Raw genomic sequence first — 17,105 nt, forward strand, 5'->3', positions numbered from 1 at the left:
TAAAAGACTGGTGTAAGAAATGTACTATTTGTGCTACGAGTAACGGGCCTCACCGAAAAAGGAGAGCTCCTATGAGACAATATAATGTTGGAAGCCCGTTTGAAAGAATAGCTTTGGACATCGCTGGGCCATTTCCAGAAAGTGAAAATGGAGGCAAGTACATGCTGGTAGTAATGGATTACTTTACTAAGTGGGTCGAGATTTACGCACTTCCAGACCAGAAGGCCGCCACCGTTGCAGATAAGTTGATCCAAGAATATATCAGCCGATTTGGAGTGCCTTTGGAGATCCATAGTGACCAAGGCAGGAACTTCGAAAGCGATCTATTCCAAGGAATATGTGATAGACTAGGCATGAAGAAAACAAGAACTACCGCGTATCACCCGCAATCGGATGGTATGGTAGAACGAATGAATAGGACAGTTGGCAAGTATTTGACAAAGATGGTGTCCGATCATCAGCGAGACTGGGACCAATACCTTCCGTTCTTCACAATGGCCTACAGATCTGCTGTTAACGAATCAACAGGCCAGACACCAGCCAAAGTCCTATTCGGACGCGAAATGCGACTACCTTGTGATCTAGAGTTTGGGTGTCGACCTGGAGAAGATGTAGCAGGTGAAGATTATGTGATCGAATTACGAAGAAGAATGGACGATGTACATGAGTTGGTCCGTTCCCACCTTCAGATCGCTAGCGACCGAATGAAGAAACGGTACGATACACAAGCCGAAAAGGGTTGCTTTAAGAAGAACGACAAAGTCTGGCTGTATAATCCCAAGAAGCGGAAAGGTTGTTCTCCCAAATTGCAGCAGTTTTGGGAAGGTCCATACCTCATCATGGAGAAGATCAACGATGTCATCTACCGAATAAACAAGATTCCGAGGGGAAAGCCGATGATAGTACACCATAACCGGCTGGCGTCTTTCGAAGGTGACCACGACGTAGATGAAGAAGTGGAAGTAAACCAAGTCCAAGACGTGTCTGACCTCACGTTTGAGGAATTCATGGGTGCCTATAGAGGTACCGGTAAAGCAAGACATGGTGTTACCACTGAAGAAAAGCAAGATCTACTCGCGCTCCCCGATGACTACTCGCTGGCCCTTACCATCCCGGCCAGTATCAAAGACGCACCAGGGTTGGCATCCGTCTTTCGAAGGAAGTTTGGTCGAGTTGCAGAACTTCAATGCCAGGTGCCAGCTCCCGGTAAAACCTTGAAACTCCAAGATGCATCACGTTACCTTTTCTACCTGGTAACAAAAGACACTGCCCGTGACCAACCTACCTACCGAGATGTGTGGGAAGCCTTACTTCAATTGAGAGAGCACGTACTAGAGTCCGACGTGCAAAAGTTAGCCATGCCAAAGTTGGAGTGCCGCCAATTAGATTGGAGGGTTATCCGAAATATGGTGGAGGAGATCTTCAAAGACACCGAAGTCCAGGTGTTAGTCTGTTGCAATCCGCTAAGTACCTTGTGCGGAGAGAAAACCGTCCCTTGTCATTTTTATACAACTGGAAGTTGTAAAAGAGGGTCCAGTTGCCGATACCAGCATACCGTTCCAGTTCTAGTCCCGACAAGGTTCCAGGAGGAACCATCTTTTGAGAGGGGGGCAATGTTACGTAAAAATATGAGTCATAGTTTTAACCTGTAACATGTTTATATTCTAATATGTTTTAGAATTTACGAGAGACTCCGATTTACCTGAGCGACCTTCCAGAACCGATGCGAGGGAAATCCAGTTTGCCTTTACCGTTTCGCCATCGAAGGTTTTAGAGTTTTCGAGATAACGGCACTGGTATATAATAACGGAACTTTATTTGGAAGGGACAGTTAATTCTCAAGACCCGCGCTAGCGAATTTGTTACGTACGGATATAATAAATTATTGTCAGATAAGTTAATATAAATAAAGAAATAAATTAAATCCGTAAGTGTTATAAATATTGAACCTTTTAATAAATTCACAACACTTGTAAAAATGTTATTTTATATATTTATGTTTTGTCAATTTTTTTTACACTGTGAATATTGTATTATACACATTAATATTTTTTTTATACCAAATTCTGTAGTGACGTATCCTATACATTTATTTTGAATGTCTTAAAGGATCAATAAAGATGACTATATATATATACATATATATATATATATATATATATATATATATATATATATATATATATATATATATATATATTCTGATTTCCTTTGGAATTTTTGTATGCACAGCAATTTTTTTCATCTAATAACTCATTAGAAATGGAATCTTGAAACTTTTCAGATTAGAAATAACCGAATTATCTCAAAAAGTCCATTAAAATGAAAACACAATGTGGATATAAAAATACCACTAGACTATTAAAAGTATATCAATATGTACTATCTAGTTTTTGATGATTTTTAAAAGCAAGAAATATTTCTGTGTGTTTACCATCAGATTTTAAATTATTTTAATTAAATTAATATTAAAGTAAATATTGTTATTAAATTAAATTTAATAACAATATTTACACCAGTACCTATATATATATATATATATATATATATATATATATATATATATATATATATATATATATATATATATTGATTGAATATCCATAATCTTATTGGGTAGATATAGTTCTTGTGTTGGGAAGAGTCTTGGTAATCTAAAGATTGTTTAATAGCTGTATTTTGAAGCACAAAAAGAGCATGAAGATGGTTATGTGTGGCTTTTCCCCAAATTAGAGTTAAATAGGTGACATGGCTATGTATTAAACTGTAATAAATATCTTTCCTATATTTAATGTCTACATAATTTTCTGCTCTTCCAAGAACTCCTATTGCAGGTGAGATTTTTTTGCATAAATGTTGTATGTGATACTATCAAGTAAGTCTATGGTCAATGTACAGTCTCAAATATTTAATACATTCCACTTTTTGTAAAGGCCTTGATTCAAGCACTATCAATAATTGTTGCCACTCTTCTCTCCTTGTTATCACCATATAACTTGATTTATCTGCATTAATGGTAAGTTTATAATGATCTAACCATCCCTTCACCATCTGTAAGTCAAACTCAACATCATTTTTTGCCTCATTGGGATTTTTGGTAAAGTATACAAGGCAGGTATCATCGACATACATTTTTAGTGTACCTCTTAGTTGTAATGTTGAAAATGAACTAGCATAAATAAGGAACAGTGTTGACTATTCACCCTGTTAACAAAGGTAAGTTGTGTTCTTCCTGATAGGCAATCATTAAACTACTTCAACACTATGCCTTTTATTCCTAAAGTTTCCAATATAGATAATAACAGCTTGTGATCAATTGTATCAAAGGCTTTCCTCAAGTCAACCGATACAAATATACAAGATTGGCCTTTATCAACTGTATCAATAATATTTGTTATAATATTGGCTGTTATATAAGAAATTTTCGTTATCTAAATGGTGCATAATTCTATTATTTACACATGTTTCCAGAATCTTGGATAAGGCTGGTAAAAGTGAAATGGGTTGATAATTACTAGACATTGAGAAGTCACCTCCTTTATATACTGGAACAACTTTTCCCATTTTTAGGGCACTGGGAACACTGGAACAACTGATAACTTGTCTAGTCCACATGCAGTTTTACCCTTCAATTTATTACATCTTCAAATTCCTCCTTTGTTGTGAAACTCCAAGAAAAAATGTTGTTTATTAAGGGTGGTCCGGGTGGAACATATCCAGAGGGTTGAATGGCCTGAGCAAGTTCCGAACCAACTGTAGCAAAGTAGTTATTGAGCTTGTTAGAGATGAGGTTAGGATCATCAATAACTAAATTGTCTATTATAAGTTTGGAAATAGTTGTTGGTTTTTTGTTAGCTTCTTATTATGTATTATGGTGTTTAGTATACTACAAATTTTTTTTTGATCATTTTCAGCTGCTGTTATTTTCATTTGATAAAATTCTCTGTTTCTCTGTTCAATGTTTTCTGTGAGTGTAGTTTGAGATGTTTTATAAAGTTGAAGTCAATAGTTACTATTGAGGTACATCTAAAACATTTTATACTGATAGTTTCTTTCTTGTACTAATTTTAGTATGTCAACATTAAACCACTGGGCACTATTTTTTCGAAAATTATTTTTTAGTTTAACTTGTATGAGGTTTCTTGGGGTCGCCCTAGATTTTTGTCCAGTAATTGAAGTAACTCACACTTAAATCTGTCTTTATTTAGCCTAATAAACATACAATAATGTTCAGATTGATTGGACTGTGTTTGACTGCACAAGAATTGTATTCAGTGATCCATGGTACATGTTTCTACAACTGCCAGTTCATGATTTGATTTAGTATTGGTGAATGTATAGTCTATAAGTGATTTTGTATTACTTGTGACCCTAGTAGGTATACTTTGATTTACAGAGAAAAAAGCTTTAACATTTAGAAGCACTTCAAGATCATTCATAATCCAACATTTCTTGTTCTGCTCATTCAACATGTCAACACAATATCAGGTACAATTTAGTAACATAAGATTTCAATCTCACTAAGTTTGTTTCTCATTGAGTGGCTATTCATATACAAGATTTTAAATTTAGCACTTAGCTCACTTGTGTTATAAAACTCTTCTAAACTATCAAATAAACAAGATTGAATATTTTGATTCATAGCAATTTTGTTTCATATTTTATTGTAATCCAACTATTGTTTCCTCACATGTTATTTGTATAAGAGGATTTTCATCCTCTTTTCTCAAATAGATTTTCCCATTTCTAACCCACAGATATTTACAACCTTTTTGTTTTTTAGTTTTGTAGACCATATTAAACAAATTTCTGCCATCTTGTGTAAGGAACTCATTCACATATACTTGGGTTTTTGTTTTATTGTTTTTGTTACAGCTGAGCATAACTAATCTGAGTCTAACTTTTTCTCTTGTCAACATTTCATTATTTTGTTTTTTATTTCTTAGGTATACTTATATTATGTTTATATGGAGTTAAGTCACAATTAATTGTAATGAAAATTTCATTGTTAATAACAGTTCATGTTTGAATTTCCACTACGGAAATCTTTCTAAAAAAATATTTAAAAAAAGGTAAGTAAGTATTTAAAAAATTGTGTGAAAAATATAACAACAAGTTCATATATTTTTCATTATACTCTTCGCACAATTGTTTAAATATCTTTTAGAGAACAATTTCTGGAGTGGAATTTGAAACATCAAAAATGTTATATATAAGGTAATTTTCATTATAGTCAACTGTGGCTTAACCTCATATATACATGATATTTAACTTGAACATGCCACAAGAAAACAGTTTCAGATTCTTTTGTTTTGATTAAGGTCGAGTGCCCACAATGTGTTTTAAAATAACAGTTGAAAACTAGTTAAAAACTACTGTCAGGCAGATCGCCTCGTGGGCGAATCCCTGTGCAATTAAATTAGTTAAAACTACAATCAGTTTCAGAATGTAGTTTTAAAACAGTTGCGGCATTGGCACTAGACATAACTGTAAAATTTTTCCTATTCAACATGAGTTATTAGTACATAACTGTTATATAGCTTGATTGTTTAGTGTTTTACAAGAAATATTCAAGGGCTGTATAAGGATACTGTAAATTGTTTTTCAAAAGGACAGAAAAGCCAGAATAATGGTTTTTTTTCTTCAAAAATATTACAAAACATGGACTCTACTGTTATACTACAGTTATTAGTTTAGAAAGGTATTTAGTAATATGTGAATATCTTCTTGTCGCTGGGGACTAATCAATATTTTTTTACTGTGATGATAAATAATGAAAACAATAACTAAGTAAACTAGAACTTCTTTAAACATATTTTAGACAATGATTTTTATAAATACAAAGTTTTAAGCAAGAATTTTTCAATTGATAATATGTTTGTTTTTCCTACTGTTTGAGCCTCTAGGATACATATCTAGTCAGAAAATGATAATTAATTATTACCTCCTGCTGTGATTACATTCAAGTAAAAGCAATAATAGAAAATGCAATAAATTGTTTACTAAGAAATTTTGCAAAGCTTTACAGTAATTACAATTAATTACAACTTGCTATACAATTCTTTTTGTAGAGACCAATACAAATTTTAAAAAGGAAAAAAGTAATTAAATGAAACAACTAACAATGAATAGGTAGAAAATATTTTTACTGAACTTAACAAATTAAACATGATAAACAACATTCCCCAAAATGTGAATATGCACTAAAACTGTCAATATACTCACAAAAATCATTGATGTACAAAAATAGAATAAAAAATGTTTTTAGTAAAAAAAAACAAATATTTTTTCACAAACACTTCCATTAAGCAATTAATCTAACATCTAACATCAACAATAAAATTTTAAAAGTGTAAATATTTTTCTGTTTCCGATTTGAACGTGGAATATTTAAACAGTAAAAACAAAAGTATAAAACTTAATGTCATCAAACTATGAGTATATAATATCATGGTAATATACTAATTTTTATATTGTTATCCTGTCTGACTTGACAATAAGAAACCATTGCAACTTAATGAGTTATATTTATTTATCTCTAGGACTTACCTCCAAAAATTGTGTTACAGACTGAAATTAATTCTCCAGTCAACTATGAATTCTAGATTCAGAGTATGGCACTGTGGTTGATGTGATTTCCATTATTTATTAATTTGTTTCGTAAATACTAAACTACTTCTATATAAAAGAAAATAAAAACATCCAGGAAAGTTTTAAAGGTGCACGGCTACTTTTATGTGCTTTTATACGAAAAGCCATAACAAATTTGTTTATATTTGATAACCATCGTCCCCAAAATGCAGAGTGACCTGTCCTGTCACAGTCATGCTTTCTGTCTAACTGACGTTTTATTACCGCTATTGATTCATCTCACACTTTCTAGCCCAGTTGGGATCTGTTTAGGGTTGGTTGGGTTGGGTTGCCAATATATTTGTAGTTGGTTGTCGTGAGTTGAGTTGGACCTTAAATTGTTGTAGAAATATTTCCCGAAGGTTGTTTATAACGAGAATTTGAACTAAATAAATTTATATCCCCAAATTGCGCCAAATACAGGCAACTTACAGTTAGTAGCAACAGTGTTCTTCGCGTTTTACCATTTCCTTAAAACTAATCCCCAAAATTCAAAGTGAATTCAAATTTTGCAAGGACTACTTATAGGTTCAAGTATATGAACAAATAGTAGTAGATCAATGCCATGTAATTATAAGAAATAATTTTATCCCAGAGACTAGACTACGCTATCATTAGTAGCAAAGTTGAACAAAATATTCATAACCAACAGAAAGCTGTAGATTAAGTCTCTAACGAAGCAGATTCCTGAGCTTACCATACAAAGAAAACCAACTTATTAATAGAGCAGGACAACAATATATATATATATATATATATATATATATATATATATATATATATATATATATATATATATATAAGGTTCTTGAACTCCTAAGTGGAGCATAGAGCTTCAGTGAAAACGCGCCATGGGGTTCTATTTTGCGCTAAGGCCTTCACCTCATTCCAAGACTTTCCTTGGCCTCTTATCTCGTCCATGATGGATCTTCTCCAAGTTTGTACTGGGCGACCTCTTTTTCTTTTCCCTTGGGGATTTCACTCTAGGGCAGTCTTTGCGATACTGCAACTATTTTTTCGGAGTGTGTGACCAATCCAACCCCACTTTCTGGACTTAATTTCATTTTGTACCCTCTTTTGTTCGGTCAGGTGTAGCAGATCGTCGTTTCTGATGGTGTTAGGCCAGAATATAGGAACAATTCTTCGTAGACATTTGTTAACAAAGACCTGCAGTTTGTCTGTGAGGGTGTTTGTCACTTTCCAGGTTTCACATCCGTAGAGTAGAACAGACATGACATTTGATCGGAATATTCGGATCTTTGTCCTTGTAGTATACTCGCCAGATCTCCAAACAGGGTTGAGCGTGCTGAAAGCTTGTTGAGCTTTTCGTATCCTCATACGAATATCGTCTTCTGTACCTCCGTTTTCTGTTATGACACTTCCAAGATACGTAAAGTTTTCCACATTTTCAATCTGCATATTGTCGATAATAAATAGCGTGTTGTTCCTTGCATTTATTCTCATGGACTTGGTTTTACTAATATTGATTTTTAAACCTATTTTATTGGCTTCAGTGGAAAGTGTTTCCAATTGGTAAGCCAGATCTTGGAACCTTTGACCTAATGGACAGATATCGTCCGCGTATTCTAGATCGCTTAGGCGTGTGGTTAACGTCCATTGTATCCCTCTTGTGTCGGAGTCTAGTTTGGAGAGAACATAGTCTATAGCTATGTTAAAAAGAAACGGAGAAAGCACGCATCCCTGTCTAACTCCAGTAAGTACGTTGAATTCGTCACTGTTGATCCCATTGTGTGTCACGCTGCATTTCGCATCAGTATATAGTGATTTTATAATAGAAATAATTTTTTGCGGGATGTTTCTTAGCTCTAAAATTTTCCATAGAGCAGCGTGAGACAAGCTATCAAAGGCACGTTCAAAATCAACAAAAACCATGTATAGGGGTGTGTTCCATTCAACCTATTGTTCCATTATTACCCTCACAGTATTAATGTGGTCTATGCAGGAGGATCCTGGCCTAAAGCCTGCTTGATTAGCTCGAAACTCAACCTTGTTTGTTATTCTTTTCAGTATGATGGTCGCAAAAATTTTATTTATGACAGTAAGCAAGGTTATTCCTCTTCAATTTTTGCACAGTGTGAGGTTGCCTTTTTTTGGAAGCTTGATAATGTTACCTTTTTTCCAGCCCGCTGGAATGTGGTTTGTTTCCCACACCTCTCGGATTATGGGGAGCAAAAGTTCAGCAGTTAGATGCGGATCAGCTTTAAGCATTTCAGCAGCAATGTTATCGATTCCCGGTGACTTGTTGTTTCTCAGAGATTTGATAGCAGCTATTATCTCTGTTTTGGAAGGGGCCTCGCAAGAAATATGCAAGTCTATATTCTGCGGGTTTTCGACTATTTCGTCTGCGTTATCTCTGGGAATACCTAGCATCTCCTGAAAATGCTCTTTCCATCTCTCTACTTGGTCATCTGTTGTAGTAAGCAATTCGCCTGTTTGGATCTTACAATGTTCGAACAGTTGGACCCTTTTTGTGTTAGTCGTCTAGTAATTTGGTAAAGCTCCCTAGTTCTGTTGTGTTGTGCAGCTGTTTCTGCTTGTTTTGCAAGTTCTTCAGCCCACCTTCTTTTGTCTCTTCTTGCTTTTCTTTTAACTGATTTATTTATTGTTTGATATTCCTGTTGTCGGTGTGCTCTTCTTTCTACAGTTCTTGCTTGCAGGATATCTTTTTTTCGTTGTTTTCTTTCCTCGATAAGATTCCATGTTTCATCTGATATCCATTCCTTTCTATCTTTCTCTTTTTTACCCAGTTTGTCTTCAGCTATTTCTGTCAAAACATCTGCGAAATCTTCCCAGCTGTTTATTTCACGTTCTCTTGTTTTTAGTTGAAGTTCCTCTCTAAACATATGTCTTCCTGGGACCGTTTTTAGTTTATCTAGATTGTATGTTGGTCTCTTGGTGTTTCGCGTGGTTTTGTTTTTTGCCATCTTGATTTTAATGGTACCAATTACGAGATGATGGTCACTTGCGATGTCTGCTCCTCTTTTATTACGTACATCAAGAAGAGATGATCTCCATCTTTTTGATATAGCGATGTGGTCTATTTGATTTTCTCTTGTATGGCCAGGTGCAGTCCATGTTACCTTGTGAATATTTTTATGTGGAAAGATCGTTCCACCAATAACTAAACTATGACTGGAACAAAAATTTGTAAAGCGCTCTCCGTTTTCATTCATCATTCCTAGGCCATGTTTGCCCATTACGGTTTCTAAGTTAATATTGTCTTCTCCAACTTTAGCGTTCATATCGCCCATCACTATTAGTATGTCACCTTGGTTTACTTGTTGGGTCGTTTGTTCTAGTTGTTCGTAGAAAATGTCTTTTTCTTCGTGGAGAGATGTGTTTGTGGGAGCATAGCATTGAATCACTGTTATCTTACGGTATCTGGTATAAAATCTGGCAGTCATAATTCTATCATTAATGGGTTTCCAACAGGACAACAATACGTCCCACGATATCATGGTATAGTACATCCACTAATAATTTTCCAACATAAACATGTCTTATTCTGGTATCAAAGAGACCGCCTTTCAAATCAAGGTTGTCAGACATATTTCCTAAAATTCCTAAGGTTATATTTAAAAAATATTCTCTATTCTCTATTCGTTATTATTCAATTGCTAGTCAACGAACGACACTCTTAAAAAATAATATGAACTTATTCTCAAAAATATATATATAAATTAATTAACTAGGTACTAATATTTACATGGACTCTTCACTAATGAATTAAAGCAACCGTGAACTTTGTATATATTACTTATATTCTAAGTAATTTTCGAATATTGGCAACATTGTAGTCTGGAGAGAATTTGAACGTTCGACGTTGCCCTGTTGGTGAATTTAGCGGTAATACTTTTATAGATATAATGATCGACTTTTAAGAAATCAGACAACTTTTAAGAATCCAAGTTCTCAAAAACGGTTTCAAGAATTGTATTATTTTTTTCCAAATTTAATTGATTTTATACCTTACCTGGAAACATGAAAAATTGCAGATATATTAATAATGGTATTAAGGTTATATTCACTAATTTTAAACTCATGCATTATGGCAACAGCGCGAAGCGCACAGCCATAAATTCTAATGAACACCTGTTGTCTGGCTATGCGATACACTAAAATATTTCCTATTGCAGAGGCGGAGGCTTATAAGGTATAGGTAATATAAGTTATAAGTAATATTATATTTTTCTAGGATGGCATTTTTTAAGATGCATCAACTTCTGTGTTATCAATAAATAATGACAATTATGTTAATGACAGCTCTGAATTAAAAAATAAAGATTTGCACGTACAATCCCAAAGAATAGTTTTAAATATGTATGAGTGTTTGAAAAAAGAAAATATTGGGATGGCTGATAATGCAATTGTTTCGAGAATTCATGTATTAAAAAAATCGGGTATAAGACGATATATACAATTATTAAATTAGGCACAGTTACAGATCATTCCTTAAAACGAAAGCGACCAAATAAAAAATTGGGTAGGATTGACACTGCTGCAAAAGACGTTATTCAGCGAACAGTTTACAATTTTACAGGCACACTGACGATTCTTTTCAGTCCTTCTAATTAATTTCTTTACAGCTATCGCGATGCATCTTGAACACTAGTATTCATTATTATACAGTGTGTCGCATTTAAGATGAAGACAACTCTATATATCAGCTACTAAAATACATACAGATTTGACATTTTGCACAGTCATACATGTTGTTAGTGCACATTTTTTTAAGATAGTCATCTGAAATTTAAATTTTAAACGCGGCTTACTGCGAATCCACAAACAGGGTAAATTTTCGATATTTTGCTTCGCGTTAGAGAAATCGGAAAAACTTATTTGGAAAAGTTGTTCCACTTATTGTAAACGCACATACCAAATTTCATGACAAAATTCGCAATTTTAGTTTTTCAGTATTATTTGTAATCTCGATCCTAAATCTACAATTGGCTGTCTAAAGATGCATCTCGGGACAGCCAACTGTCCGTTTTAGAATCCTGACTACAATTGAAGAGCTTATTTCCAAAGTGTCTTACATCCATATAATGAAATCCATGAAATTACAGATTTTCATACAAATTTAACATACAAATTATACAATTTTACAATTTTCATATGCACTTTTAAATGGTAAATAAGAAGTTGTTTTGGTACATATAACTTTATTCTAGACTTAAAGAAATCTATAAAGTTTAAAAAAAGAAAATTTAAAAAATCGAAATTTTGGATTTAAGACACTGGAAATAAGCTCTTCAATTAATGAAAAAAGTAAAAGTGCGACATAAAACTTTGTTATGTGGGGTTAAAATAATATTTGGAACATCTTTTCCAAATAACTTTTTCAGATATCTCTAACTCGAAGCAAAATATTGAAGATTCACCCTGTTTGTGCATTAACAGTAGGCCGTGTTTAAAAATTAAATTTCAGTTGACTATCTTAATTGCTGGATAGACAATGTTTTAAAATTTTCTGACAGAATGAGCCATTATTTACAGATAATTGTAAAAAAATATTATGGTTTATGTAAAAACTAAATAATAAGTCCAATATTCTTATAAATCACTAAAATTAACAAGCTTTAATTTGAAAGAATTAATTTGTTATTTATTCGGTGTTGTGAGCCCGCTCCCATTTGAAAAAAAAACTGATTCTGTCCTTTGAAGAGTCCTATTCAAAAATGCCCCGTTTAAACAAATCGAAGGTTGAAGGGTGCCGGACATTTTTGCCGGAAACAATTCAAATTCAAAAGATCACCTTTTTCTGCTACGGAAAATATTGCTCCGATTTCTCACCAAAATCAATGTTGATACTTTAGTTTAGATACTCTTGAATCTCAAAAATACTCATTTACATATTTTTCAAGCCTCGAAAATGCATATTAGGTATCGCATTTTTCGGATTTTAAATCGCTTATATCTCCAAAACTATTAACTTTTGAGAAAAATGACATAGATCTTATTTAGAGTCACCCAAAAACCTAAAAAATATTTTTTGGAGCACAAAAGGTGATATTTTGAATTTGTTTAAAAAATTGTTTAAACAATTTCTGCCCAAAAATTGAGAAATTTTCCTGAATATAATTATGTAAAAATTAATAAAAATTATATGATTTTTCTTGAAATATGCGTTTGATAACTGATCCCTTTTCTTAATTTCCACGCCAATGGTCGGCATCGACATCAAAGAACCTCAAAAGCCGACGCTTGGCAAATTGACAATGGAAAAAGTATAAGCGAAATGACACATTGTAACGGGTAGCTCTGTTAGACATCAAACAAATTTAATTTAAATAAAAATAGATAAATAAATATCATAGATATATAAATATAGAATAAATAAATATCAAAATAAAATTTATTTATATGCAATGTGTACAATAGGTATGCAATATGTACAATAAAAAATAAAATATCAAGTTTATTGCTAAATAATATTTGTCTCTGATGGTTGAATTTTTCACTCTGCCTTCCCATCTCGACCCGTCAATTGGCCTGTAACATGCTGTCTCTGTTCTCTCTAATTTCTTGCAGTTGATGTCTGCTGTTGAACTCCAGACTGGAACTGCAGTAGCAGTAGCTGTAGCAGCACAGTATAGACAACAACTATACTGTGGTAGCAGTATCACCGACGTAACGTAGGCGTGATAGAATTGGATTCTCTCGCCTAACTGGAGAGAGATTCTCAAGGAGGCTAGGACTCACATAGGGTCGTAGAACGATGATGGATTTTAATATTTTTTATACTAGTTTTCATATCATTTTCTTGTTCACCTTCTTTTCTGCTCATATAATATACAAATATTTTTCGTTCTTACTTCCCTTTCTAGCTCCTCCATTATTTTCTCGTGTGTTTTGGTTTTCTGATATTATTGCTACATCTTGGGATTTTAATTCTGCCATAACTTTTTTATTCTATTCATATAGCTTTCCTCTCCATACTAATTTTTCATCATTTTCTCCATCTTCACTCGACGGTAGGCTGTGGAATTATCTCACAGTCCGGCAACGTAGCCGTTCGGTCGTGACGTTTTACCTTTTGGAATTTGGAAGCATAGCTGGCAAAGCTTTCTTATCGCGGGCTGTGGACTGAGCAGTGCACCGCGGTAGATTGCACAGAGGTGTGAAAAAAAAAAAATAATAAAATAAAACCTTGTGTAACTACTGTAGCGATATGTCACGTGACCACACACTACGTGGACTTAAACGCAGTTTCATGTGTGTTTATTATATATACACCGGTATTTTAGGCGGTACGCCCTTCCGGTAGGGATCTATGGAGGAGTATCACCGAGACGCAAGCCCTTATCTCTTGCCTTACTGCTCCAACATAGGCCGATCAGACACTAGCATATTATAGTCTAAGCCGCAGATTCATTTAGAATTTTTAAACTGCTGCGTTAGCCTTTTTGTTTTCCGTACACCGAGCTAGGGATCGAACTCAGATCCACTGAACCACTCGCAGTGAAGCGAATGAGAACCGACCGCCCAGCCCGCTTGGCTATCTGACCGATGTGTGTTTATTAATAAAATAAAAAAAAAGAATCGATTGGAGTCGAATCGTATCGAATGTAATAAAAAAAATAGAATCAAATTGAATGGGATTGGAATCAAATCGGTTGGAAGGGGATCAAATAATAATACAAGGCAAGATAGATTGAAGAATGCCGGGTCGAAGAACGTCATGGCTTAAAAACCCGAGGGAATGTTTTAGACAGATCCTCTGCATCCCTTTTTAGAGCTGCCGTCAACAAAATTAGTATAGCCAATTTGATAGCACGATAATTGAGCAGTGCACAGAAAGAAGAAGGAATCGAATCGATTGAAATCAATTTCAAGCAGTGCACAGAAAGAAGAAGGAATCGAATCGATTGAAATCAATTTCAATCGAATCGATTGGAATTGAATAGCGCCAAATCGATTGGTACCGAATTGAATCAGATAAATTAAATTAAAACCATCGCTCCGTACGTAGACGCTAAGAAAGCTATGCTTCCCCTTTCTCAGCCACATCCCGTTTTGTTTTTACTACTGTTTACACTACTTATGGATGTTGGCTTATAGTTTTTGAGTTTTGCTCGCGATTTTCGGTTGACTTTTGTGTTTTTACTCACACACATTGTTGACGCAAGTCGGGAATTGGTGGTTTTTTTGATGGAAATTCATGTTCAATAATAAAATAAAACATAAAAACCCAACACGGTTTTTCTAGTTTTTTTTCGGTTCAACAGAATATCTACATGCTTCGCTGCATGACAGCTTCCTCAGAAGAGAAATTTTGAACAGCTGTTGAACAGCGAAACATTTCAAATCGACGATAGTCCATGAAAATTAAAAACAGTGTTGTCTTTTTATGTTTTGTGTTATTATTGTACATGTTATGTTTAAATTATAAATAAATACCATGATCAGTATTAATTAAACACATTTAATTTAAAGTGTACAAAACTATTTGGAATGTACATTTTATGGCTTAGTAAATATTTCTTTCGACAAGATAAATATGTATTTTAATTATTAGCATTGTACAACAATTACTAGATTAATATCAGTATAATGTAGTTCCTATAATTAAAAACATTTATTTCCATATACAGATTTTTGGAATTTATAAAAATAAAATTTATTTTTCTATTTTTATCGTACATATTAGTTAGTTATGTTTACGTTCAGACATAAACTTGTTCAAACAAATACTTAGTTTAAATAGATTGTTTCTAACTATAAAACTAGATCTTGATCTAAAAATTTCATCATGATCAGCCAGTGTCATATAAGATTATTTTCTATAAACCGAAAAAACTCTAAAGCTTAAGTAAACACCATTGTTTAGAAAGTAGAATTCTGACGTATTTAAAAGCAACGATACTTCAATTTCATCATATATTTTTTACTCTGGATCTATAAACATTGAAAGCAAAAGGAAACTAACATGACAATTCGACAACAAATTTTCATCTTCACAAGTATACTTCCTTTAACAAAATATGAGTAACAAATATTTTCTTTTATAATTTTATAAGCTTTGTAGTGTGTTTTAATAATCAAACAATAATTGTACGTTGGTATTTAATATGTTTGGCTCATTTTTCAGTTTAGATTTTATTGTGTGAACATGCATAATGCATTCCTAGAAGATAAAAATAATTCTATTCAGGTAAAAAAGCAGTCAGTTACATCAGCAGTCATAAGAAATACATCAGACGTCAAGATAATTAGAAAACCAATTCAAACTTATAAAAAAAAAAATAGGTACATCCCACAAAAGAATGACCTGAAAAAATCATGTTTGCCAAAAAAAAAAGTTAATACCCACCCCTTAAATGCTAGTAATTAGAAGACATACTTAACAGACATTAAGATTTTAAGAATATTATTAAACTAATTCAAACTTATATCACACAAGAGACTGACCTCGAAAATCATATTTTTGCGCAAAAAAGAAGTAAATATCTCTGAATTCATTTAGATAAAAAACTAATCTGGGAAACTAGGAAAAAACAACTAGGACACATGATATGAAATATGTATTGTTGAATAAGCAGGATATTTCAGTTAACTATATTTAATACCAAGTTACTTCTATATAAAATAGTATATGCATATAGTTCAGCTAAAATAAATCATGACAGATCATTTTAAAGGATTTAGTTACAAGTACGAATAATGATTCTTAATGTAACCTGGTACATAACCTAAAAGCTATACATGAAAATTCAGAAGTAACTTTCATCCAGGAAAAATCAAGATTCATAAAAAAAATCATTTAGACTGTCACCTAAATCAACTCATAAGAAACCTAATGCAGCATATGACTATAGTGCGTGGGCTGAAACAGAAAATGCCCAGTGATTTAGTGTAACTAAAACTCCAAGAGTGCGATCTTTCCCTTCTTTCCATAACTCAAAGTAGTTAAATACACTAAAATAAAAAGCAACGCATCAATGGGCCATTACTTAGTATACAGTAATTTCATTATTAGTACTGAATTCTGACAATGTTTTGTGATTAAAAGTTAACCTTCGTTACTCTATGAGTATGTTCTAATTGATGTTCTAGTACAGCGTTTCCCAAACTGTGCTCTACTATATGGCGATAATAAACGGTTAAACATTAGAAAAAAAAGCTCCGCTATAAATGGCGATAATAAAAGGTTGAACATTGGAAAAAAATAGATAAGAGTTTAAAAAGTAAAATACTGGTTTGAAATGCGCTTCTAATATTCTACCGGCGACGATGTGAAGCAGCATGCTCTGCCTATGTGGCCACTAAAACAAAATATAGATCTCAACTGAATGCGGAACCTGACATTCGATTGCAGTTCTCCCAAATTCAACCGGATATTACTAACCTGTGCAAATCAAGGCGCAGCCTTATTCTTCACATTAAAATGAAGACATTACGCTTAAGATTTTAGAAATAGGATTTGTGTGTTAATTTTATTTTTGTTTTTCGTT

At 33.3% G+C, this 17,105-nt stretch overlaps 2 protein-coding genes across 2 annotated transcripts in view; both read right to left on the reverse strand.

Annotated features, from left to right (window-relative positions):
* The window catches only part of SCCRO3 (defective in cullin neddylation 1 domain containing SCCRO3), a 65,295-nt gene extending 58,474 nt beyond the window's left edge, over positions 1 to 6,821 (reverse strand). Inside the window, exon 1 of the mRNA XM_072525966.1 lies at positions 6,550 to 6,821. The gene's annotated coding sequence lies outside the window, so the exon portion shown is untranslated. The remainder of the gene's footprint in view (positions 1 to 6,549) is intronic.
* A 2,226-nt stretch (positions 6,822 to 9,047) lies between these two features.
* Positions 9,048 to 10,109, reverse strand: LOC140435799 (uncharacterized). The gene has a single exon (XM_072524517.1). The coding sequence runs from the start codon at positions 10,107 to 10,109 to the stop codon at positions 9,048 to 9,050; it is 1,062 nt and encodes a 353-aa protein (XP_072380618.1).
* Positions 10,110 to 17,105: the final 6,996 nt, after the last annotated feature.

Source organism: Diabrotica undecimpunctata, chromosome 3, assembly GCF_040954645.1.
Source record: "Diabrotica undecimpunctata isolate CICGRU chromosome 3, icDiaUnde3, whole genome shotgun sequence".
Lineage (NCBI taxonomy): Eukaryota > Metazoa > Arthropoda > Insecta > Coleoptera > Chrysomelidae > Diabrotica > Diabrotica undecimpunctata.

What these genes read in the sequence shown, in the direction of transcription:
- LOC140435799 (XM_072524517.1), bottom strand. Translation starts at nt 10,109, where the DNA reads ATGATATCGTGGGACGTATTGTTGTCCTGTTGGAAACCCATTAATGAT.